General features: G+C 49.1%; 1 protein-coding gene across 1 annotated transcript in view; it reads left to right on the top strand.

Moving 5' to 3' along the window:
- The window catches only part of CSMD2 (CUB and Sushi multiple domains 2), a 545,662-nt gene extending 523,549 nt beyond the window's left edge, over positions 1-22,113 (top strand). Inside the window, exons 58-70 of the mRNA XM_008156972.3 lie at positions 2,025-2,201; positions 3,409-3,588; positions 3,976-4,149; positions 6,570-6,743; positions 7,073-7,146; positions 9,224-9,335; positions 9,901-10,080; positions 15,185-15,247; positions 16,447-16,608; positions 18,095-18,207; positions 20,249-20,336; positions 21,599-21,737; positions 21,920-22,113. Of these exons, the coding sequence (XP_008155194.2) occupies positions 2,025-2,201; positions 3,409-3,588; positions 3,976-4,149; positions 6,570-6,743; positions 7,073-7,146; positions 9,224-9,335; positions 9,901-10,080; positions 15,185-15,247; positions 16,447-16,608; positions 18,095-18,207; positions 20,249-20,336; positions 21,599-21,737; positions 21,920-22,079 (1,796 nt within the window). The 3' untranslated portion in view covers positions 22,080-22,113. The remainder of the gene's footprint in view (positions 1-2,024; positions 2,202-3,408; positions 3,589-3,975; positions 4,150-6,569; positions 6,744-7,072; positions 7,147-9,223; positions 9,336-9,900; positions 10,081-15,184; positions 15,248-16,446; positions 16,609-18,094; positions 18,208-20,248; positions 20,337-21,598; positions 21,738-21,919) is intronic.
- The last annotated feature ends 4,193 nt before the right edge of the window (positions 22,114-26,306 follow it).

Genomic DNA, 26,306 nt, shown 5'->3' with positions numbered 1-26,306 from the left:
TCAATGAGTGCCCTTAACATCGAGATTGTGGTTTCTAAATCCAATCTCCATTGAACGCAGCTAGTGCTCTTTGGAGAAATGGTAGATTCCAGAACGGAGGCAGGAAATAGAAAGGTGAACTTGGAACATCTTGTCACTCTAGCAAGGAATCTACCAAAGACAAGTGGAGTCATGAAAAGGCTCCCACTAGTCTAAGATGGGATACTTTGAGCATCAATAAGAATAATAGTGGAAATGGATGGCAACATTCTATCTAATAAAGAGACCCTCGCCCCATAGCAAAGATGGTGGCGCCCACAGCCAATAGGAGGGAATATGCTAATTGACTGTCATGCCCTCAAAGATGGCGGCGCCCACAGCCACAAGATGATGGTGCCCAGTCCCCTCAGCCCCGCCGGGGCGGCAGGCGCATGGCAAGGCCGGGCTCTGTGCACCTGCCTCCAGAGTCCCCCATTCCCCTCAACCCCCAGCCGCCCAGGGCCGGCCCAAGGCACAGGTAACCAGGGCTGGCCGAGGCTTGCGCTGCCGGCAGTGGCAGCAGCAGAGGTGTGATGGGGGGTGTCGCCTTCCCCTGATTGCTGGGTCCCCTCCCACCTCTGAGGGTCCCGGACTGTGAGAGGTGACAGGTCGGGCTGAGGGAACCCTCCCTCCAAGTGAATGAATTTTCATGCACCAGGCCTCTAGTCCTATATAATAAAAAGTTAATATGCAAATCGACCGAACAGCAGAACGACCAGTCACTATGACGCAAACTGACCAGTAGGGGGCAGATGCTCAACATAGGAGCTGCCCCCTGGTGGTCAGTGAGCTCCCACAGCAGGAGCACTGCTCAGCCAGAAGCAGGGCTCACATCTGGCAAGAGCAGTGGTGTTGGTGGTGGGAGCCTCTCCCACCTCCACAGCAGCACTAAGGATGTCCGACTGTGGGCTTAGGCCTGCTCCCCTGAGGGAGCAGGCTAAGCTATCAGTCGGACATCCCCTGAGAGCTCCCGGACTGCGAGAGGACACAGGCCAGGCTGAGGGGACCCCCCCCCCCCCGAGTGCACGAATTTCATGCACCGGGCCTCTAGTAGTAAATAAGCTTAACCTTTTGCACTCGGATGTCGAGTGTGACTTGACACGGTTAGCATTAGAATAAAGGAATCGAGAAAAAAGCGAGTGCAAAGGGTTAAATCCATGAGTTCCAGTGACTGTTGGTCATCTTTGAAGCTTGCTAGAGAACCAACTTCTTGTTCTGATGTCTGATTAAAAGAATAATCAAGCATTATCCAGCCTTCCTGTATGACTTGCATTTTAGGGTAAGCAAATATTTGGTGACGGGCATGTTCTTTATTAAAGTAGTCTAGCGGATGCAGAAAAAATTATAGAATTAGAATATCACCCTTTTCTATCCCCTAATAGCAAATCTAGTCTAGCAAGAGTTGATTGCTGTTAAAACCATTAAGAGAGAAACTAATGAGAATTGTATCATGCCAGAACCCATTGATCAGCCTCAAAGTCAGGAATAAGGAAACAATCAGACATTCTGTGCCTCCTGATGGGATGCAAGGGAAAAGGCACAAAACCCCCATGAAATGCCCTGGTTTCTGTAACAGATAAATCACAGGACAGGGAACAGCCATCTCTGGATTCCAAGGGTCTTAGAGACACACCAACCAAATAGCCTTAGGTGGGTCTTGTTTGGATGGTGATGCAAACAAATCAACTATTAAAAAAAGAGGTGAGTTGGGTAGAGAGAGAGAGAGAATTAAGAAAAATTAAGCACGGATTGAATATTGGAAGATACTAAGGAATTGTTTTAATTTTTACATGTGATAATAAAACAGACATAGTCCTTATGTTTTAGAACTCATACAGGTCTCTCCTTCCCTTCTGAAGGTGAGGGATCAGGCGTGGCAGCAGCGTAAGAGGCATTTCCATCCGCAGGCTCCTTGTGCAGCACACGGTTCCCACTCGGGGCAGTTCTCGGTCCCCAGGGGACGCCTGCCCTGTTCTGAGGAATGATGTATTCTTTTGGCTTCCTAGTGATCTCCTGTGGGAACCCCGGGACTCCAAGCAACGCCCGCGTCATGTTCAGCGATGGCCTGGTTTTCTCCAGCTCCATCGTCTATGAGTGCCGGGAAGGTTATTACGCCACAGGCCTGCTCAGCCGGCACTGCTCGGTCAATGGCACCTGGACAGGCAGTGACCCAGAGTGCACAGGTGAGAACCCAGGCCCGTGGGCTCCATGGCAAATGGTGGCCGAGGGCAGTGGGTTCCTCCATGTCCAAGACGAAAGCTGTCCGTGGGAGATTGGGGAGGCTGTCTGGAGTGGTGGGACTTGCCCCTGAATGAGATTCATACACATAATGTCTATTTATTGAGGACACATTGGCAATGGTTTGAGACCACTGAGCTAAGTGCTTTATTTTATAGGCAATGCCATTGGATGCTCACCCCATCCCCCTGAAGTAGCTACTAGTTAGCCCCCCTTTACGTGAGATGACTGAGGCTCAGAGGTTGCGATACACCGATTTGCTGTTTCTCGGGCTCTGGCCAGTTCCTTGGGCTGGCTTTTTCTCCTGTAGGGCAAACCCCCAGTGCCCAGCCTGATTTCTTTCCACTTTAACACTGCCACCACCCACCATCCTTGTTGGTTCCTCTCTCCCTGGCACCCATCCCCACCCTGGCCTGGCTCTCAAGCCTCGTGTAACCCCCCACTCCCCTTTCTTGCTTCTCTCAAGGGAAGCCCCAAGCCCTTTTCCCTGGAAAGTGAGTCCCTGTGGGGCCCAGATGGAGGGAAGTGATAAGATAAGGAATCTGACAACATTCTCCCTTTCCAAGTCCTAGTCTTTGATGTCAGGCTCTATCTGAAATCCCATGTCAACTTCACTTTTGTTCCACAGCCAGCGCTCACCAACCCCCAGCCTCACTTGATACCATAGCATAGTTACAACCATTGCATAGGTCCTCAGACCCTGATTCTCAGCCCCTGGGCCTACAGAGGCCTCCTAGGCAGAATACCAGGTGGCAAGATACACCTGCTGGCAGACAAATTGTCTGTGGGGTTCATTGACACATCTTAGGCTCTTCAACCTGGAGACCTCCCTCCCCCTGAGTCCTAGGAACTGAGCCCTCTGGGTGCTTCCTCTTGGAGGGGTGAGCTTTGAATAAGAAGGATGGTCATCATAGCCCAAGTTTCTGGGGTGCATAAGGATATTGTGGCAAGGAGAGTGGGGTGCAGGAGGACTCCTACTCCTGCAGGGAGACTGGGCAGTGCCCTCCTGGGAACCTGGGAGGGGCCCAGTATTCCTTATCTGACAGATTCCTTCCTGGACGTGTGTAGGGAGTGACAGGGTGGTGTTGGAATGCTGGGGACGAGGGCTGGGGCCTGGGAGTGAACAATGCTGTATCTGTCTCCCTGTCCTAGTCATAAAGTGTGGTGACCCTGGGGTTCCGGCCAATGGCCTCCGGCTGGGCAGTGACTTCAGGTACAACAAAACTGTGACATACCAGTGCGTCCCTGGCTACATGATGGAGTCCCATAGGGTGTCTGTGCTGAGCTGCACCAAGGACCGGACGTGGAATGGTACCAAGCCAGTCTGCAAAGGTGCGTCTGAGGGCTGCAGGCGTGGACAGAGGGCCAAAGAAGATACAAAAGTGAGACGTGGGCCTTGGGCATCTAGAAGGGAGGGTGACGAGGCAGAGCCCTGAGGTCTTAACCAGGGGCCTGTGGGGTGAGGACTGGCCCCTGAACATCTGCAAGGAGGGAGTCAGAGGTACCAAGGCAAGGCTTGGGCTTTGAGAGGAGTGGGTTGTCAGGCGCCGAAAGGAGCAGAAAGACCAGAGCTCCCTAAGTAAGAGGGGCCATTCCTGACTCCTCCTGCTCAGCCCAGACGCCTGCCAGGTGCAGGGTGGCCAGTAACATCCGTGCTGGTGACGGGCCTGGTTTCACCGGGACGGCACCAGAACTCAGCCTGCTGTGGTCTTCCCCCAGCCATCATGTGCAAGCCGCCTCAGCTCATCCCCAACGGGAAAGTGGTGGGGTCGGACTTCATGTGGGGCTCCAGCGTGACGTATGCCTGCCTGGAGGGGTACCAGCTCTCCCTGCCCGCGGTGCTCACCTGTGAGGGAAACGGATCCTGGACAGGAGAGCTGCCTCAGTGTTTCCGTAAGTTGCTCATAGGGCCCTCTAGCGCCTCCTGTCTGCCGCTCCTTCCCCTTCCCTCAGAGCTCTGCTGCTAGAAGTTCTAGACCAGATACCCCGCCCCAGACCAGGGAGGACCTTTGTCAGACACTATTAAAGAAGGAAGGAAGTTTAAAGGAAGAAAATGAGAATAAATTGAGCCCTAGCTACAGACTTTGTGTGGTCACAGTGGTAAGAAATTAAGCCATAGATGAGAGGAAGGTTTTTAACCCAAAAGGTTGTTAACTGGCTCGGTCAGTACCCAGCGATGGGGAGCCAGTGCAGGAAACATGCCTGTCTTCATGGGAAATACCTGCACAGAAGGGCTCCTGGGAACTCCTGATTTCCCGGTGACAGTTTATTTCTACCCACCTGGCCCAGTCGTGTCCCAGAGAGCCCCAAGTCCCCCTCAGGGCTCATTCCTTACCGAGCCCCGGGAGAAGCAGGGTCCAGGTCACTTATTCTTGTCAGAGCCTGAGAATTGGTTCTGGATATTTTTCTCGGTGCCTGTGCTTTGGACAAACAATAGGACCTATTTTTCCTGTCCACTGGGCATTGGTCTAAGGCTGCAAAAACCTGTCAACATACTCATGACACTGTTTGGGTACCCCTGACAGTTTGCTTCCATTTGAGAAATGTCAGCGGAGGCGAGGGCCAGCGGCTCAGACGTGGACCCAGGAAAGGCAGCACTTGGTGCGTGGTTAACCTTCGTGGACCGTCCGGGCGACATTAGGAACGGAACACAGCAAGTCTCAGGGCAGAGTCTGGACTAGAAACAGCATTTTAGCAATGCTTTACAGTTACTGTCCAAAAACACTGTGTGATAGCTGAAAAGACAAAGAAGAACGTAACAGTCACCTGAACTCTCAGTCCCCAAGGCAGCCACGGCTGTGTCTCCATGCCTGTCGCTCTGCATTTTTGCATGTATAGCATATGGATATGATTTTCTATAAATGGCATTGCATCGTGCTGTGCATACTAGCCCATGACTTGTATGCATTGACAGGCCAACGACACCTTTCTCTATCAATAGATACCGACCTACACATCATCATTTTTAATGATTTAAAGAATTTCCTTGTTGTAGATGCCACAACTTGTCTAATCTCCTTCTGGTGACGAATTTGGGTTTTTCCAGTTTAATCCCGTTAGAAACAGTCCTGTAAGAAATAGCCCTGAAAATAGCATTTCTTTACCCTCGTGGTAAAGTCCTAGGAGTGAGCCTGGGTCAGCAGACATGCACTCTATATGTTAGGACACGTGATGCCAAACTGTCTTCTGGAAAGAGTGTCCCAATTTGCACCCCCTCCAGCAGTTTATGAGAACATTTCTTGACTCCTTCCCGCATTAACAATGGATTTTTCCCTTTTTTATATATATTTACCAGGCTGAGGAGTTTAAAAAGTTACCTCCTTATTTTAATTGGTACCACATTGCTTATTAGCTAGACCGAGTTTCTCTTTCTTTGTCATCCATTAGTATTTCTTATCTTTTGCGTTGCCTTTTTCTAGCTACAGTGACTTCTGATCATCTTGGCCTTTGACTGACTTCTGATTGGTCAGGTCTAGACTCCCAGTTTCCACAGCACAGACTTCTGATTTATTTGCATATTATCATGAACCTCATGACTCTGTGTACACACACACACACACACACACACACACACACACACAGACATATACACATCATAGCCTAAAGAATGTTCTTCATGCCTGAAGTGATGTCTTGGGAACCGAAGGTAGTCAGTTTTTAGTGATACTCTGAAGATATGAATGAATGAGCACACTCCATGCACTCCTCTCTCCATGCACTACCCACCCAGTGTAAATGCACGCCCTTTGGAACGACAGTTGCCCATACTATACATTGAGAGCCATGAACACACTCAAACCTTTAAAGATGAGCCCACTCGTAGAGAATCTCCTCCAAGAAAATAATGCAAGTAAAAGAAAGGCCAGGTGTAACTTTATAATAATAGAAAGGTTATGACAAACTATAATTATGATACAAGCTCTCATTGTGGAACTATGTAGCCAATAAATGACAAGGTTGCATAAACCTGGGAAATGTTCACAGAATATTAAGTGAATAAAGCAAGGTTAACAACATTTGGACGTTGGGTTTGCAGCCACGCACAAATTTACCTACAAGTAAACCAAGACCAGAAGGGGGTGAGCGTGAAAATGGGGGGTCGCAGGGGGAGAGCAATAGGGAGTGGCTGAGAGTTCATTTTTTCTCCACGTTCTAAGCTTCCTGTAGTATTTCTCTGTCACTTGGATGGTTACTGATAAGCACTTTGAATATGGGAAGGAGAGGAAACAGCAGCAGCGGGGGTGGGGACCATGGGGTCTCACACTGGGTTCCGGGAAGCAACTTGGACCTGCCTTTCTCCCTTGTGCTCCCAGCTGTGTTCTGCGGAGATCCTGGGGTCCCGGCCCGGGGGAGGAGAGAGGACCGCGGCTTCTCCTACCGGTCGTCCGTCTCCTTCTCCTGCCAGCCCCCTCTGGTGCTGGTGGGCTCGCCACGGAGGTTCTGCCAGTCAGATGGGACGTGGAGCGGCACCCAGCCTAGCTGCATAGGTGAGCGGTGGGCTGGGGCACTGTCCCAGCTGTGGGCACCCCTCTTTGGGGCCCAAGATGATGGCTTTCCTTCCCTGTGCTCAGGGGTCTCACCTGCAAAAGGGGGCAAGTCCTCCTCCGAGCTTCTTGGAGCAGGATGTGAAACGCCAGAGTTAATGTGCTACAGGGCATGGTGGTGTCAGCCAGGGGTCTGGCTCGGGTGGGATCATCGAGAGGCAGGGACATCGGGACGTGGCTCCGTTTTCCTCTCTGCATCTGTTTCTCAGCGTGAGCCGAGGCAAGGAAAGCTTCCGTGACCGTGTGGTCTGTTTCTTTGTTTTGCGATCCAGACCCAACGCTGACCACGTGCGCAGACCCCGGCATGCCGCAGTTCGGGATACAGAACAGTTCCCAGGGCTACCAGGTAATGGGGTCGGCCGAGATCGGGCCTCGGGCCTCCTGCCCCTTCCTGTCACTGTCGGCCTCGGAGGGCCCGGGGACCTTGCTTGGAACAGCACTAGTGGGGGGCGAGACCTTGGGAGCTGGAGGAGAAAAGGGCTCTGCCTGTTGGAGCTGAGCTCACGGGACCCCTGTCACTCTTGCACATGTTACCAAGAAACGGGAAAAACTGTGGTGTAGTCTACAATGGCTTCTTAGACCGCCGTGAAATGCATGAACTGCAGCCTACCCAGTGTGGGTACATCTTAGCAGTGCAACATTAAATGCCGAAGGTGGTATGGTACTATTTCTCTCAAGATTAAAACCAAGAAACACTTACATTGCTTAGAGATGTATGTACACATATGTGGTAGGATTATTCTTTCACAAAGCAAGGAAATTAAAAACACAGGATTCCAGGTGGTGGTTACCACTGAGAGGAGGCTGAGGAAGGGGGCAGGGAAAGGACACCCTCGTCTGTAATGTTCTAGCGCTTGAGTAGTGGGCTCAATCTAAAGTGTTCCCTTTATTGTTATAACCCATGTCTACATAGGCTCCATATATTTTTCCTATGCATCAAATATCACATAATAATTTTTGAAGAGAGAAAGTTATAGGCTGGGTCATGTAGGACTTTGAGGCCAGGATAGCATTTTGGAATTTATTCTAAATCCCAGGGGACACCATTGGAAGGAGACTTGATCTGGTCCACCATCTGGCTGCTGATGAGAGAACAAATAAAAGGGGGTTACGAATAGAGGCCAGCCCTGGCCGCTGTGGCTCAGCTGGTTGAGTACGGTCCCAAGCTTGATTCCGGCTCAGGCACATGCTCAGGTTTTGGGTTCATCCCTGGGTCTTACAGAAGGCAACCGATTGATGTTTCTCTATCACATCAATGTTTCTCTCTCTCTTCTCCCTCTCCCTTCCTCTCTCTCTCAAAAAAAAAAAAAATCAATTAAAAAAAAAAGAATAGAGGCTAGACAAGTAGGACACTTGCCGCAGCTCAGGAGGTGGGTGGGATGGGCAAGGGTAGTGACAGTGGACGTGGAGAGAAGTGAAGGGGTTAGAATGTATTTTGTGGGTAGAACCAAGAGGACTTGCTGATGGATTGGACCAAGGCTTGAAGGAAAGAGAGGCATCAAGGATGACGTGAGGTTTTTGATTTGCACAACTGGGTAGATAAAGGTGCCGTTTGCTGAATGAGATGATGAAATACCAACAAAGAGGTTGAGCATGGAGGAGGGGGGTGGAAATTAAGAGTTTCACTCTGTGTTAGAATCAGCTCCTATAGGTCATAGAAACACATGGGTGTCTTGAGCTGGGCAATCGAGTTGCGTTTTAGGAAGCTGATGGGCAGTGTCATGCCACATGGATTGGACAGGGAGAGATGGAGCTGGTGCTTGTGGGGGTTGAGTCAGACGGTGAGGAACACGTGGAGGGTGAGCGTGGGGAAAATACCTAATACTGGAGTGAGGGAGGGAGGGTGGCTCTCTGTCAGCAGAGATTTACAAAGCACAGTGTCAGATTCTCTGGGGAACGTGTCTATAAGGAAGACAAGTCTCCCATCCTGAAGGAACTTACCATTTCATAGAAGAAAGAGACACAAGTCACTTTTATTTTGTGCATTTCTTCACATTTTATAAAATGCTTCCAGATCCACCATCGCATTCGTGTCGCAGCCTTCCGGCACAGTGGTGACAGGCTGGCCTGCCCCATCCACACTTAGGGAGACTGCAGTGTAGAGAGTTTCACGCAGCTGTCATTCAGGAGAAGCCAGAACCGAGATCGGGCTGTTCGGATTCTGGGTCCAGCACTGCCCACAGCAGCGGAGTAGGGAGCGTCCCATAAGAGCATTGGTGAGGGTGTTGGGCGAGTCCATGTGGAAGAGGAATAATATAAGCTGCCTCAGAGGACAGATAAGATTGAGCCAGGCGGAGAAGTGGAAGAAGGGGGCTGCGGCGGCGGGAGTAGGAGTTGGGTCATGGGAAAGTAAGTGACCGAGTGACGGGTATGAAGCGCGGCTGCATGGGAGGTGATCGTGGGACCTTCCGTCCTCGCCACAGGTGGGAAGCACAGTGCTCTTCCGCTGTCAGAAAGGTTACCTGCTTCAGGGCTCCACCACCAGGACCTGCCTCCCCAACCTGACCTGGAGCGGAAGCCCGCCCGACTGTGTCCGTGAGTGCACACGCCCCGCCTCCCCACACAGCCCGCCTTGGCGACACATTGTCCCCCCCTAGCTGGGCAGCCAGGGAGCACAGGGATGCTCTGAATGACAGGGAGCACACACTGCTTATTGGCACCAATGTTGGTCTCTTTGTCATCATCACTCCTTGGGGACTCACAGAAAACGTTTCACACAAAAGCCTTCCTGATCTTTGAAGGCAATGCCTAGGTCTTAGCAAAATAAAAAGAAAGAACTTTCCGGGGGCAGCAAAAACTAGTAACCACCACAGCCAGCCCTCGAGATGGAAGATTCCAGGCTTTTGACCTTAGTTACTCCTCTTCCCTCGGGATAAGTGCTGCAGGAAGCAGTTCCCCGGGGCTGATAAGCCAGCATCTCCCTGGTGTCCATCATGTCCAGTCCTATAGACCCAGGGCTGGGAGGTGGGGGGAGACATGGGAGGGGATGCTGGACATGAGAGGGGCCTGAAGGGGACAGGCGGGGCATGTTCCTTCTGGGAACGGGAATGGTCAAAGGCCCTACGCTCCCAGGTCCAACAGTGTCTCTCCTCTTGTCCAGCCCACCACTGCAAGCAGCCAGAGACGCCAACCCATGCCAACGTCGGGGCCCTGGACTTGCCCTCCATGGGCTACACACTCATCTACACCTGCCAGGAGGGCTTCTCCCTCAAGGGCGGCTCCGAGCACCGCACCTGCAAAGCAGATGGCAGCTGGACAGGCAAACCTCCCATCTGCCTGGGTGAGTGCGCCCACCGGTGAGCCCCGCCAGGGGGGGAGACGGATGGCGGCTGAGCCTGAGTGAAAGGAGGCCAAAGAGAAGGAGGAAGTAGGATTTCCGGGAGCTGGGTTCTGCCTCTGACTTTCTGAGGCACTGAGTCCCTAGGAGCTGAAACCAGGGCAGCCTAGAGAGGCACATGGTGAATCCTTCTGCCTGTGCTTAAATACTAGTACACTCCCAGGATTACTAGTATAGTTAGTCACCAGACAGAGAAAATCTCTTCGTTTCACCAAACTGGAATACAGCATTATACATATAACCCTGATAAAACGGCGCCCACCCACAGATCCCTCGGGGTTACCAAGAGGTCACAGACCTCCCTCCCCCTGAATTTATTCTCTATTTATTGAGCATTATCCCTGTGCATAACTGCTGAGAATTTGGAGGTGAGAGACAGAAACCCTGCCCTACAGGAGCTCACATTTAGCCACAGGAGACAGACACATCAGATACAACAGTACCTCAGGAACATAGAGATGGGCTGAATGTGGGGTGCGGTGGGTGGTCACTAATTCAGTCTAAGAGGGGGAGGGAGAAGTCAGAGAAGGCTTCCTGGAGAAGGTGGTCTGGGAGTCCAGCAAGAATGCCCGGGTGGTGTGGCTCAGTGGTTAAGCATCAATCTATGAGCCAGGAGATCACAGTTCGATTCCTGGTCAGAGCACATGCCCAGGTTGGGGTGGGGGCACATGCCCAGTTTGTGGGCTCAATCCCCATTGAGAGGCGTGCAGGAGGCAGCCGATCAATGATTCTCTCTCATCATTGATGTTTCTCTCTCCCTCTCCCTTCCTCTCTGAAATCAATAAAAATAAATTTCTAAAAGAGTCCAGCGAGAATCAACAGTCACTTTGGTGTGGGAATGGCATGAAACTTTCTTACAGGTGATGAACTTGCCATATGGCAGGCATTATACTAAGTACTTTGGGTGTACTACCTCATTTATTCTTCTCAGTCACCCTCTGAGGCAGGTTCTGTTCACATCCCCATTTAATATATGGAGAAACCGAGGCACAGAGAGGCTAAGAAACATGCCTGAGGACACCAGCTGGTAAAGGGAAAGAGCTGAGATTCAAACCCTGAAGGTCTGAGTTCAGCATCTGAGCTCTAAGTACTCAGTTGTCCTGCCTCTCAGAGAGAGAGGACTCAAGGTCAGAGCCTTTATCAGAGCCAGCATTTCATAACCACCTTGTATTTTCACCATATAAATAGTTGTAAATTTCCTTTATTTATGGAAAGTAATATTTTTCCACATATGATATTAATACAAGATTTCATTTTTAGAGTACAATTATTTAAGCTTTTCATGTGGTAAAATATAATATAAAAGTTACCATTTTAACTACTATTAAGTGTACAATTCAGTGGCATTAAGTACATTTGCAATATTGTACAACCATCACCACTATCTATTCCAGAATTTTTCATCATCCCAAACAGAACTCCATTAAACAATAATTTTTCATTTCCTTGAAGCCCCTGATAACCTCTGTGACACTTTCTAGCTCTATGAATTTGCCTGTCTAGGTGCCTCATGTTAGTGGAATTATCTAATAGCTGTTGTTTTGTGTCTGTATTACTTCACTTAGCATAATGTTTTCCAGGATTATCCATGATATAGCATGTGTCAGAATGTCATTGATTTTTATGCCTGAGTAATATTCCTTCAATGAATATTCCTTCCATGGATAGACCACATTTTGTTTTTTATCTGTTTACCCACTAATGGACACTTGGGTTGTTTTCCCGTTTTTGCTATTATGAATTATACTACGAACATAAAAGTATATCTTTTATATGGACATATGTTTTTCATTCTCTTGGGTGTTTATCTAGGAGTAAAATGACAAGTCTACGTTGAACATTTTGAGAACCTATCAAACAGCTCTGCAAAGTGCCTGTGCCATTTTATGTTCCCACCAGCAATGCGTCAAGGTTCCAATTTCTCTATCCTTGCCAACACGTTACTGTCCATTTTTTTATAACCATCCAAAGTGGGTGTAAAGTTGTATCTCACTGTGGTTTTGATTTACAGTTCCCTAATGGCTAAAGATATAAGCATCGTTTCATGTGTTTATTGGCCATTTGTATAGCTTCTTTGGAGAAATGTCTAATCAAATCCTTTGTCCATTTTTTAATTGGGCTATTTGTCTTTTTATTATTGAGTTGTAAGAGTTTTTTTAATCCCTTTGATTTCTTTTCTCCCAGATTTATTGAGGTATAATTGACAAATAAAAATGTAATATATTTGAAGTTTACAGCATGATAGTTTGATATATGTATATATTGTGAAAGGATTTCTACCATCAATTTAACACATCCATCACCTCACTCTTTGGTTGTTTTTTGTAAGTTTGAATCTCTTAGCAAATTTTAATTATACAGTGTAGTATTACTATCAACCATCGTTACATGTTATACATTACATCCTCACACCTTATTCATCTTAAAATTGAAAGTTCGAACCCTTTTGCTAACCTCTCCCTCTGTCACCCTACCCCCCCCCACCCCCCCAGTCCTGGCAACCACCCTTCTGCTCTTTGTTTCTATGAGTTTGACTTTTTTTTTTAGATTCCACATGTAAGTTGTACCATATAGTATTTGTTTGTCTTTCTCTCTCTTATTTCACTTAGCATAATGTCTTCCAGATTCTTCCATGCTGTTGCAAATGTCAGAATTTCCTTCTTTATTAAGGCTGAATAATATTCCATTGTCCAAATACATACACCACATTTTCTCTATCCATCCATCCATTGGCAGACACTTAGATTGTTTCCATACCTTGGCTATTGTGAGTAATGCTGCAGTGAATGGGAGTACAGCTATCCCTTCAAGGATTTCATTTCCTTCACATATATACCCAGAGATGGGACTGCTGGATCACACGTTAGTTCTATTTTTAACTTCTTGAGGAACCTCCATTCTGTTTTCCATAGTGGCTGTATCAGTCTACATTCCCACCAACAGTGCACAAGGGCCTCCTTTTCTCCACATCCTCACCAGCATTTGTTATCTCGTCTTTTGGATAATAGACATCCTAACAGATGTGAGGTTATAGGTCACTGTGGTTTTGACTTACATTACCTTAATAATGAGTGATGTTGAGGACCTTTTCATGTACCTGTTGGCCATTTGTGTGTCTTCTTTCTAAAAGTGTCTATTTGGGTCCTTTGTTCATTTTTTAATTGGCTTTTTTGTGGGGGGTTTTATATTGAGTTGCATGAATTGCTTGTATCATTTGTATGTTCACCCCTTGTTGGATATGTGGTTTCCCATTCCATAGGTTGCCTTTTCATTTTGTTAATGGTTTCCTTTACTGTGTGGGAACTTTTTAGTTTATGTAGTTCCACTTGATTATTTTACTTTTGTTACCTTTGCTTTTGGTGTCAAATCCAAAAAACCAATACCAAGACCAATGTCAAGAAGCTTACCCCCTATGTTTGCTTCTCGGAGTTTTATGGTTGCAGGTTTCACCTCCAAGCCTAACCCGTTTTTATCTGCTGTTTGTGTGTGGTGTGAGATAGGGGTGCAGTTTTTATCTGCTGTTTGTGTGTGGTGTGAGTTAGGGGTGCAGTTTTTATCTGCTGTTTGTGTGTGGTGTGAGTTAGGGGTGCAGTTTTTATCTGCTGTTTGTGTGTGGTGTGAGTTAGGGGTGCAGTTTTTATCTGCTGTTTGTGTGTGGTGTGAGTTAGGGGTGCAGTTTTACTCTTTGCATGTTTCCCAACACGATTTATTAGAGACAGTGCTTTTTTCCATTGCATATTCTTGGCCCTTTGATTGAAAAATAATTATCTGGGTTTATTTCTGGGCTTTGTATTCTGTTCTATTGGTCTATTTGTCTGTTTTTATGCCAATACCATACTGTTTTGATTATTATAGCTTTGTGATATAGTTTGAAATCAGGAAGTATGGTTCCTTCAGCTTTGTTTTTTCCCCAGATTGCTTTAGCTATTTGGGGTCTTTTGTGGTTCCATACAAATTTTAGAATTGTCCTATTCCTGTGAATATTGAGTCACTGTGAGAAATTGCTCTGCAGCTTTCTGTGTATCTAAACAGAAGCTGGCCTCCAGAATTGGCAGGGGTGTGCTATAAAACCCTGTGGCCTCCCTAAGGAGACAGTAGGGAAAGTCTGTCCTTACTTGGTGACAAGGCAGATTTTTCTCTGCAAATAAGGAAAGACATTAACATTTACTCACCATGACTTTCGTGTTCACAACCTCATTTGTCCAGCAGAGAGCTGTGAGGTGTGTGTTAGCAGGAGGAGACGTAGACTCTGAGTGGTGAAATGGCTAGTCAGTCGCACACTCATTAAGTAGCACTGCTGGAATCTGAGCCTCGCTGTGTCTCAGGCCGTAAGCTCGCGCCTTGCCTGTGCTGGGAGGGCTTCTGGGTCTCCATATCACCGCTCCAAAGGAGGAAGGCGCTCCACCGAAACTGCATCGGGGCTAGGAAGTTTCCTTTTAGTCAGTGGAAGGTCCTCCTTCGTGCTGGGCATCTGGGAGGAAAGCAGAGTCCAGCTCAGGGTTTCTCAGCCCCAGGTCCTCAATGGGGCACTCGGAGGGCCTGTGCAGTTGGGTAGAAGATAGACATCTTTACCTCTTACCGAAGTGTAGCATTTCCTTTCGTTTAGAATAGTAGACAAAGCCCATAGTCGTGTTAGCAATACTAATGACATTGTCACTAGTAGGAATTGCAGATTTTCATAGATTACAGTTGTTACTCATATCATGAAATACTGTTTATGTTCCTGATTACTCCAAGATGATGATAGTTACTAGACTTGCTGGTAGATCCTGTTATTTAATACAGTAATAAGGAATTATATGTAATTATAACCTAACTCCTTGTTTAATATGACTGTGATTGATGTGATGGGAAATGTGTAACTCTTTACATTTCATCATCTGGGAGGCATCACCCTCAAAGCAGCCCCACTTCTAGTCTAAGAGGATAGGTCCAAAGCAAGATCTCAAAGAAGCCACTGACCTGATGCCAGAGAGGCGGCCACTGTTTTCCAACAGAATGTAGACCAGAAGCTGATCCTGTTTCCTCCATTCTCTTTCCCCAGCAGAGGTCCGGCCCAGTGGGAGACCCATCAACACTGCCCGGGAGCCGCCACTCACCCAGGCCTCAGGTGTGTACGGGCCAGATCTCAAGACACGTGTTGGTTCCTTCACCGAGTTACCCAGAAGCACGCACATGAGTCTCTGAGTGGAAACTAGCTGTAGAGCCAAACTGATTTCCCCTCCCACCTCCCAACCCAGGCAGACTTCAGGGGGCAGTGAGCCTGAAGGGAGCAAAATCTCATCCAGAAGAAGGATCCAAGGTTTTCCAAAACATGTCCAGAGCTTCGAGCTCTGGAGCTGTTGATTACCACACCCCCTCCCGGCACAGCACCAGCCAGTGGACGGTCCTAGACACAGCCCCGGGTCCTGCCCGGGAGCTTCCTGGGAGTGATTACATTTTTAAGACACGTGTTGGTTCTTTCCAAGTGTGATGACCAGACCTGGACACAGAGCTACAGGCCTGCTGCCTGACCAATGCACAGTTATTATATACCATCATATGCTTTTCGGAACCCTTTGCAGTGATATTAGTTAGTATGTGCATTTTACAGGAAACAAGACCCAATCCAAATTCCATTTTGGGCACTGACCATCTGTGAATGGGCTTCACTTCTTGAGCTTCAGTGTATCTTTCGGTAAAATAGGGATTATAGCACGTGCCTTAGAGAATTACTGTAGGATAAGTAACAGTTTAATAGCTATCGTTCATTGGGTGCTTTTATGTGCCTGACATCCTGTGATGTATAATTTGCAACATTAGATCACTTGACCCCTACAATAACTCTGATGAGACAGGTGGGGTGGCCCCCATTTCCAGAACTGCAGGTGAGGGAGTTGAGGCCCTTGCACTTGACCAAACAACAGGTAATTTACAGCCAAGATGAGAATCCGGATCTGTCTGCCTCCATTTGCCCGAGTCCCATCTGCCACACGATACTGACGTATTGGTTTTCTCTCTCTTCTCTTTTTCCCTTCTTCATCTTCTCAGCCTCCTCCCTTCTCTTCTCTTTTCTCCTTTCTCTTTCTTTCTCTTCTTTCTAGTTCCCTCGCTCCCTTTCTTGTTTTCTCCTTTTTTCTTATCCACCTTCTCTCCCTTGCCCTCCATTCATTCACCCTGAGAGCCAAGAGGATCGCAAGAGGTCAGAGCACTCCTCCACCCTCCCTGGGGTTAGAAGTTGGGAAAACAGTCTCATAACTGAACTAGGATCAGTCATCAGGTGGTCTCAAGTCTACTAGCTCTCTCATGTCTGTTTCTCAATTCCTCTAGTTCCTGGGGATGTTTTTGCCAAGAATTCCCTCTGGAAAGGGGCCTATGAGTACCAGGGGAAGAAGCAGCCGGCCATGCTCAGGGTGACTGGCTTCCAGGTTGTCAGCAGCAAGGTCAATGCCACCATGATTGACCACAGCGGCGTGGAGTTGCACTTGGCCGGTGAGAAGCAACCCCTCCCCTCTGCCCCCAGCCCTCTGCGCAAGCCCTGGTTGCTAAGGGCAGGCGGGCACATGCCCTTTGCAGGGATGAATCTGCTGTCATTACATTGTACTGTCCTGGGAGGCTCAGACCTGTCTGGTGGGCAGGGGGAAGAGGAAGTGTCTATTCATCTTTGTTTACATGATAAAAACACCAGGGACTAAAGGTGACAAATATCAATAACTTGAACATACGAAGGACCCTGAGAAATAAAGAGAAAAGAGACTCTTACCCCTAAAACTGAACCAGAAGCGGGGGCTGAGAACCCCAGGAGCCACAGTATAGGCAGTCAGTAAACAAGAGAAAAGGATTTTTCATCAGTAATCAAAGAAATCAGAGCAAACACAAAATATCACATTCTGCTCTTCCCACTAAGGCTTTTTTGAGGGATAAACTTCGGTGCTGGTCAGGGTCCAGTAGAGGCGCTGCCACAGTGCTGGTCCGACTAGGAAATAGTGCAGTTCTAGGAAACAGTGTGGCGTTTGTATCAAGAGCCTTGAAAATGAAGGGACCCATTAATTAAGAATCTTTATCATAGGAAATAAACATGGATGGAGTCAGACACTCATAAATAAAGGATGTTTATATCACAAGGCTATTCATAGTACATAAATGGAAATATTTTAAAAAGGGGGGATATGCTAATTATATCCTATCTATTGGATAAAAGATTATGTCCATTTTGGAAGAAATACATCCAGGATAATGCTTTTAAAATGGGACTCCAGTTTTTAAAAGAAAATAATCATATTTATAAGAAAGAAAATTGGAAGTAATTAAACCAAAATGTTGACAGTGGCTGTTTCTTAGTAATGAGATTAAGAGTGATGTTTTTTCTTCATGTATCTCTGCATTTCCTAAAATTTCCCCAATTTTCAGTCCTTCTATAAATAGAACAACTAAATATGTAGAAAAAAAAACTGTTTTTTGAATAGATGGATAGATAAATGAATGCATGAGTGGAGGAATGCACCCATTAATACACAATCCCGTGTACGCTCACATCCATTCATGCACACACACACAAACATAAGCGAACAGTCACATTCACTCTTTAGCTCTAAGAGAGTCCTAAACACATTCATATACTCCCAGATACATCACTCATGCATTCCTACACCCACTCAATTGTAGTCACACCAGCGCATTAACTGATACATTCACACATACAAAACCATATCCACTCTATTCTCACACATGTATGTATAAACAGGGTCCCAGCCACAGGCAGTAATCCACTGTTTGTTAACATCCATGCACATACTCACCACCTATAAACTCCCCAGCAGCACCATACTTGCCTACTTACAGTTAATAATTCATGGAGTGTTTAGATCAACATCTGCACATGAATCCCATTCAGATGCTCACACCGCATACCCACAAACTTGGGTTTTGACATTTCTCCGGATCTTTCAAGTGCACCCTCTGAACTTGCTTTTCCCAGGAATTTACAAGAAAGAAGATTTCCATCTCCGACTCCAGGTTTACCAGATCACAGGGCCTGTGGAGATCTTTGTGAATAAGTTCAAAGATGATCACTGGGCTCTAGATGGGCATGTAAGTTGAGCAAATCTCACTCAGTCCTTAGACTCCCGGTGCCCTTGGCCCATGCATTCCCAGGGCACTGCCAGGAAAGAGGAGGTGAGGAGAGGGTGGAAATTCTTGCATCCACATGGAAACTTGGGAGGAGGTTTTCCGTAGGGCCAGGACAGGGAGCAAGGGAGACCTCATTGGCTAGTGAAATGGGCAAAGGCAAAGATAAAAAGGGCCAGGAGGCAGGGAGTCCAGAGAGTCAGCAAGACGGAGTAGGTTCTGATGCTAGATCCAAAAGCAAGGAATTTGGAGGTCAGCGGTATACAGTGAATTCAAGCAAGCTGAAGGTCAGGGTGTGGTGGGGGGAGCTGGGAGAAGGTGGTGAGTCCCAGACGAGAACCTGGAACATCTACCCACATTTAAGGATGCGGATGGTGGGTGACTCAGCACAGCGGGGGAGACTAAGACATAGGGGAAGGGATACAGCTCCCTCGCATTCCCTTGTGGGGAAGACTTGCTACCTTCTAGGGCAGTGGTCGGCAAACTCATTAGTCAACAGAGCCAAATATCAACAGTGCAACGATTGAAATTTCTTTTGAGAGCCGAAAACCGACTTCTGCGCATGGGCCACGAAGTTTCAATCGCACTGTATGTGCGCACCCGCACGTGGTATTTTGTGGAAGAGCCACACTCAAGGGACCAAAGAGCCACATGTGGCTTGCGAGCCGCAGTTTGCCGACCACTGTTCTAGGGCATTCTTGAGATGGAAGCCAGGTCCCCAGGGATGCTCCTCTGCCCATACCTTCCAATGTCACTAGTAGTGGAGTTGAGCATGGTGTCACCTACCACATCCTCGGCTTCCCTGTCTTGGATTGTTGAAGCTAGAAGGAGAGTGGGAAGGAGGGAGAGGAATGGTGGGGTGGTGGCCAGAGTAGCCGAGGGCTGAGGAGTCAGGGTACCTCCTCCTGGACAAGACTAGCTGGTGGAGGACTGTGGCTTTAGTGACTTTGCTTTATAAACACATGAGGAGAAGCAAGTGGCTTTTCCAGGGGTGGTACCGAAAGTTAGCTCCTTGCTATTCTCGAGAGTATCCTGGGGACCCCCTTGGGTGTCCCAGCCCTGATGGCTTCAACGGTAGTAGTCCAGAAGCTTACCAGGACAACAGACTCTGCCTTGCGGCGGGGAGAGGGGTGCCAGAGGTGAGAGGACAGGGTCAGGGTTGGGAGATGAAGCCAGGAGTGCAGGCCAGAGGCTGGACAGGAATGGGGCTCTGGGGGCCAGGGACAGCTGCAGCAACTGCCTAGGATGGCAGCCAGCCATTGGCCTGCGTCTGTGTCGCCCAGGGTGTGTTCAAGGGGGCAGGAGAGGAGGTCAGCCTAGAGCACCACAGACAGGGCCCTGGGGAAGAGCAGGAGTTGGAAGGTACACCAGTAGCACCAGCGCTGCCCTCCGACAAGTGTGTTTGGCTGTCTGTGCCAATTACACGAGCCTCATGGAGGCAAGTGGCAGAGGGAACAAGAAGGAGTTATGTCCCCAATTGCCCCCCAAAAATATTACAGCTAATGGAACTGGAATGAACTCTCCAACGTGTGTTAAGTCTGCTGGGTCCATCTTAATCTTGCTTCGGTTTGTCCCAGGGTGCTCTAAGCCAGTTTTTCATCACAGCAAGAACAGCTAACACTTATCTAGGGCCCGTTAAGTGTTGTAAGTGCTTCATCTATATTAACTCATTTAATCTTCACAACCACCCTGAGACATAGGTACCGTTATTATTCCTGTTTTACAAATGAGAAACTGAAGCCACAGATTAAATGACTTGGCCAGTGGGAACGAGAAACGCCTCCCTGCCTCCTACAAGCATTTGGTGCCCCCGCCCCTCCCCCAGCACATCGGCCTGCTCCGCCCGTGCCTGGTTGTGCTGGACAGGGTCACTGTCTGTGTCTGGGCGAGAGCGGGAGGGTGAACCCAGCGCCTCGGGCAACATGCCTATGCGTGTGTCCCTGGCCTGGCTTCCATCTCCTGCTAGCATGCCTCCCCGCTTACTCTCTCTGCTCCCTCCACACAGGTCTCCTCAGAGTCTTCCGGAGGCACCTTCATCTACCAAGGCTCCGTCAAGGGCCACGGCTTTGGGCAGTTCGGCTTTCAAAGGCTTGGTAACTAGCTCTTGTCCCCTGGGAGCATGAGCTCACGGGTGTGGAGGAGAAATGTGTATATTGGGGTAGAGGACAGAGGATTGGTGACAACCAGCAATCTAAGACAGGGGTTCTCAGCCCTTTCTGGATCCGGGACGCCTTTGAGGTTCGGATGAAAGCTGTGGAACACCTCTCCAGAAATAAGCACAATCATCATGCGCTCCCCTTTGCCAGTTTCACGCTCAGCTTTTGAGCTGAAGGCCCCCAACTTAAGGGCATTGGGTCTCAAATACAGGCCCCTGCAGTACTGTCTGGCCAGCCCTCAGGCGGGCATCAACCAGACATCCCTAAGCGTTGAGACGTGGGGTCCTCAGGGGTGCCTTCATCCGTGCTGTCCTTTGCTCCCCACGTGTCACAGAGGTTGGTATTGCAGGCCTCGTCCTACAGATGAGGAAACCGAGTGTCAGCGAGGCTTCCCTCCCTTGCTCCCCTGTCATCGTTACCCAGCATGCTCCACGCCATCAGTGCCCGCGTCCTCCCTCCAGAGATTGGCTTTGACCGTGAGCCTCTGGGTGTGAGCCTCGGCCTCTAATGGGGGGAGAGGTCCTGGCTTCTTGGGAGTCAGGCCTGGGGAGACGGGAGGCAGTCCCAGTGCTGTCTCCAGAGCCCTCTGCCTGCCAGGCAGTCAGTCCATTGCGTGTTCTCACAGCACTGACCCTCAGAAAGGAAAGCTTCTCCCTGTCTCCTGAGAAGGGCCCGCCCTCTCGGAGCTTCAGCCCCTCAGTTAGGTGGGGTGCTTAACATCGGCAAATGTGTCCCACTGCGCTCTTCTGAGCCCCCCAGTCTTGTGGGGGGAGGGGCAGGCAAAGGAGGGGAGACCCTCCAGAGACAGGAACTTCAGTGCCCCCAGAGCAGGTCCTCAGGCATCCGTTTCATATTTCCACTTCCTTGTAAAGTTCCATGGCCCAAAGCTTCTGTGGCCCAAAAGGTTTCAAAACTTCTAAAGGGCTGCGCCCTTTTAAGATTTTACTCTGCGACATAGTTTCGGATTCTCCTGAAGATTAGCTTCCCTAGTTCCGAACGCTGTCCTCTGCATAGGATCTGACCGACCTCCTCCGTGGGCCCTTCTCCCTGGGAGGTCTGGGCACACCCTGGGCGAGGCCTCTCCCCGCTGAGCTCCAGGAGGGACCATGCCCACCGCAGCCGCACTTCCCAATAGTGACCGCTAGGGGCCGCCCTCTCAGGCTGTCTCTGACCTAAGGTTTATGCTTTGGGACTTGCAGACCTCAGGCTGCTGGAGTCAGACCCGGAATCTATCGGCCGCCACTTTGCTTCCAACAGCAGCTCGGTGGCCGCCGCCATCCTGGTGCCTTTCATCGCCCTCATCATTGCAGGCTTTGTGCTCTATCTCTACAAGCACAGGTACCGGGAAGGAAGGGAGCGGGGACGGGGGAGAGGGGGAGCGACAAGACACTCGCCAGGCCCCAGCCCACCCAGAGCTTTCCTGAGCTGTGACCTTCTGAGACCTCCCTGCCCTCCCTCCGCCTCCCTCTCCCTCTTCCCGAATTTAGACCCTGAGTCTGCCCTTTCCCTCTTTTTCCCAGGAGAAGACCCAAAGTTCCGTTCAATGGCTATGCCGGCCACGAGAACACAAATGTCCGGGCCACATTTGAGAACCCCATGTACGACCGCAACATCCAGCCCACAGACATCATGGCCACCGAGGCGGAGTTCACAGTCAGCACCGTGTGTACAGCGGTATAGCCCCCAGGCCTGCTGCCGCCCCCACCGCCCCCGAGAGCCCCGCCTCCAGCAGCCGGTGAGAGGGGTGGGGGGGACCGGGACCTGTGCGGCATCCTTTAACACCCACCCTAAACAAACACTTAACGGAGGAGGAGAAACGATTCCAGCGGGATCATTTAACATGCCAGAATCGTTCTCGGGTTTCATCTTTACGCTCCGTCTTGACATTTTCCTACTCAGAACTCTTGCAAACAGAAAGCAAAAAAATAAAAAGTGACATCTCTGACAACATAAATCGGGCCTTACAATACAAGAGATGGGTAATGACTCTGAACTTGGAGCTGCAGCATTATTGAACAGTATAGGAGAAAAACAAGAATGGCCCATGACCTGCACACACCCCCACCCCCTCCACGTCTGGGGTTCCGCTGGGTCTCAGGGGCCTGGGTGCCATCTGGGTCATCTGGGCTGGCGGCTCCCAGGCTGGGCAGCCTTCAGCGCTGCCCCTCACAGAATCCAGGCCCGGGGAACATTCGCCCCGCCCGCATCGGGCGTGCCCAGCACGGGAACAGAGCCGGTGCCGCTTGGCTCAGGGACTGGGGGCATAAAACCCCTTTGCACACATACACATTTAAAATGAAAGATGAGGTCACAAATTCCAGTGATGCCTGACAAGAACAGCTGAAGTTAAAAACCCCACCCAGGGAAGCCACGGAGGCCGATGGGGTCGGTGAGTAGGGGCAAGGGGCAGGGCTGTGTTATGACTTTCATGGACCCTCCATTCAAATATACATACGTGAAAAAATGATAGTTTATAGCTCTTACAAAGATGAGTACCGTCTAAGCAGGAGTCATTACTACATAGTCATCACTATTATATTCATTTTTAGAGGAAAATAAAACGTTTCCCTGGCCCCTGAAAGCATGGTGGGCCCTAGGCCCGGGGTCCCCTGTGTGTATCGGAAGTCGGCCCAGCCTGGGAAAACGACAACATCCGGAAATAGATGTTCTCTGTGGGGAGGTAGGGGTCCCTGCACCCCACCCTCAGTTTAGGAAGACTAAAAATCAAAGATAAGGGTCAAGGCAACTAATGGTCTTGCATTCTTTCCCCTTTGTCCTTCTTTGCTTTGCTCTTGCCTCCTTTTGCTCCCTCCCCTGCCCGCTCACTGCCTCTCTTGTTGGACAAACCCTGGTGTGATCTGTTTGTTCCCAGTTCTCCAGGGCACAGAAGGAGCTCCCTGAGCCCGTGCCCAGTGCCCATCTTCGTCTGTCCCTCCGCCCGTGTCTGCTCCTGCTGGACTTGGGCCCTGGCCCAGCCGCCCTCTGCTCCCGCCGCCCTGGAGAGGACTCCGCTGGGCCCCGATGGGGCAGGAAAGGAAGAGGGGCTGAGAGAGCGAGGAAGCCTGGGGACTTCCCACAGCAGAGCAGACACACCTCCTTCACTTGCGTCTGTGGAGGCGACCACAGAAGCTTCGAGATCAGAAACGGGTGTGAACGATGCCCCATGCTCCCCACAAGCCCAGAGAAGAGGTGAAGAGGAGGAGGCACCAACAAGCATTGAAACCAACAGGCGCTGTCCGGTTCGGACCGGCCTGTCAGAACCCAGTGACGGTGTCAGCGGATGCATCCGCGGGGGTCAGTACCCAGAGCGGAGACCAGCCCTCTACAAATGAACGGTCCAGCTGCAGGGTGACAGCAAGCATTACCCCAAGGGCAGAAGAACACCTGAAGAAACAGCTTGGAAATCAGCGTATTTTTTTCCAGCCTCGTTTTACTGCGTTCTAATCCCAGTGAGTTACAGTCATTCTGGGTTCCGGGCAGCGCTGGAAAGAAGGGCAAGGAATCTGGCCACGAGCCCAAGGTCAAGTCTGGCTGTCAGTGAACAAAGAAGTCTGTGACCCAGACGGATGCCACGTCTGCAGGCATCGGGAGGTGCTGGAAGGCACAGGAGAGCAAGCCTGCCCCAGTGGCCGAAAAATCACGCTGCAGTGTAATGAGTGTCTGTGCCAGGCGCTTCAGGAGTCTCAGTTCTAGGCCTACCACAACCTAAAACGTAAGAATTATTATCCCCGTTTTATAGATGGGAAAACAGAAGCCCAGACAGGTGAAGAGATGTAAGCCACGGTGAAGTGTGGAGTCAGGATGCAAACGCAGGTGGTTCTGACTCCAAAGTCCACTATACGGCGGCCAGAAACCCAGGTCTAGGAAGGACACCAGACGGAGCAGTAGGTGAATGCCTGCAGCAGGACTGGCCAGGGCCGAGGGGCCAGGCAGGGGGCCTGCGTGTCCTCTCTGGGTTCTGTTCTCCCCACCTGGGCAGCAACAAGACACGGACCCAGCCCCTGCAGCCCCTTGCCACAGCGGACAGAGGGCCTGGGCGCTCCTGGATCCAAAGGATGCAGTGGATGAAAGACACTTTGCAGTCCCTGCAAGGGAGTTTGATTTATTTTGAGTTCTTTGTGCTCTGGGCATTCATGAATTCTATGTAAGTATTGTTGGGAATCTAACGAATTTAGGAATCAAGCTGTGACATTTAGAGCCACTGTCTCTGTCCTTGGGAAGGTCCCCATGGGCTTACACGCGTGTGCATGTGTGACCTGCTGGCCTCAGAAGTCCGTATCACATTTTGAAATGACAAATAGAAACATACAAACGTGTTTGGTCCTTAAGCAAATTCTGGGTTGAAACAGTGAGAAGATCTGACTCACGTAAAGATTGGCTGAAGTGGGAAGTGAATTTCCAGCAGATGCCGCTGGGACTGGCCGCAGCAGGGCCAGTGCTGCCCACACAGCATCCCTGGAATTGGGGGGAGAGGACACACCCCCACGCTCGTCTCTTTCCCTGGAAACAAGTGCAGGAAGCTCTCTGGCTGCTCCCTTCCCCTTCTTACACTCCTCTCAGCCAGCGGGCTCCTCCAGCCCCGCCTCTGCCCCCTCCTGTGTCCCCTGGTGAAGTCCCAGGAGGTGCCCCCCGGAGCCCAGGCTGGTGAGGCACCCAGCACCCTGCTGTGCACTGCCCTTCCCACCTCTGGCACTTTCTCTCTGCCTCCAGAGGCTTGGAAGGGACCGGGGCAGACTCGACCCTTCACCCACCATCCACATCACACACCCATCACCATCCCATGAGGGGAAAAAAAAAGTAAAACAAAAACAAACAAAAAAAATCTTTTGTACAGAGATATATTTTTATTATACAAAGTTTGTACAGTACCAAAAAAGAAAGAAAAAAAGGTGTAAATTTTTTTTCATTATTGTAGGTAAACAGTAGTGGAAGCCTTTTTGTAAATGTAATAAAATGTATAAATATGGTTTTCAGAAAACATCAAGTGCTGTAAATATGTAATCTACACACCTTGGCTTGTCTGCAGTATATACATTTAATTTATCTGTCTCTGTATGTGAGGCTTCCCCCTGGGGTCCTGCATTATGGTACTTTCCTGAATTTGAAAGCAATTTTAAATTTTTTGAATTCAAATAAAATATAAATTTTTGCATTTGTTTTCTTACATGTTTATGTCTTTTTTTATGGGTAGGGACGAGTGTTTGTTGGGGAAGGAGAGGAAATACATATTTGGGGCTAAAAGCCAACTGTGGAAACACAGAACTCTCTTTCTTAAACTGCGTTGTGTTGCCTCTGTGATGTGTTGGGAACTCCTAGCAAAAATAATAGTGGGTACACCATACACAAGAATTAACTCAAAACACACCCAATGCCTACACATCGAACCTAAAACTATAAAACTCTTACAAGAGAACATGGGGGGAGGGGGGAGCTTCAAGACATTGGATTTCTCGGATATGACACCAAAAGTACAAGCAAAAAAAGAAAACAGATAAATTGGACGTCCTTAAAATGTAAAACTGTTCATCAAAGGACACAATCAACAGAATGAAAAGGCAACCTATGGAATGGGAGGAAATACTTTGCAAATCATATCTGACAAGGGATTAATACCCAGGACTTTAAGAACTTCTTCAACTCAACAACAACAACAAAAAACACCCTATTTTATAAATAGGCAAAGGACTTGAAGAGACATTTCTTCAAAGAAAATATACAAATGGCCAATAAGCACATGAAAAGATGCTCAACATCATTAATCATTAGGGAAATGTAAGTCAAATCACAGTGAGATAACACCTGACACCCATTAAAATAGACACTATGAAAAAGTAAATAAATAAAATTAGTGTTGCTGAGGATGTAGAGAAATTGGAATCCTGTACCATTGGTGGGAATGTAAAATGG

Source organism: Eptesicus fuscus, chromosome 9 (assembly GCF_027574615.1).
Source record: "Eptesicus fuscus isolate TK198812 chromosome 9, DD_ASM_mEF_20220401, whole genome shotgun sequence".
NCBI classification, from domain to species: Eukaryota; Metazoa; Chordata; class Mammalia; order Chiroptera; family Vespertilionidae; genus Eptesicus; species Eptesicus fuscus.
Note: the sequence above shows the minus strand (reverse complement) of the source record. Positions and strands in the feature narration are given on the sequence as shown.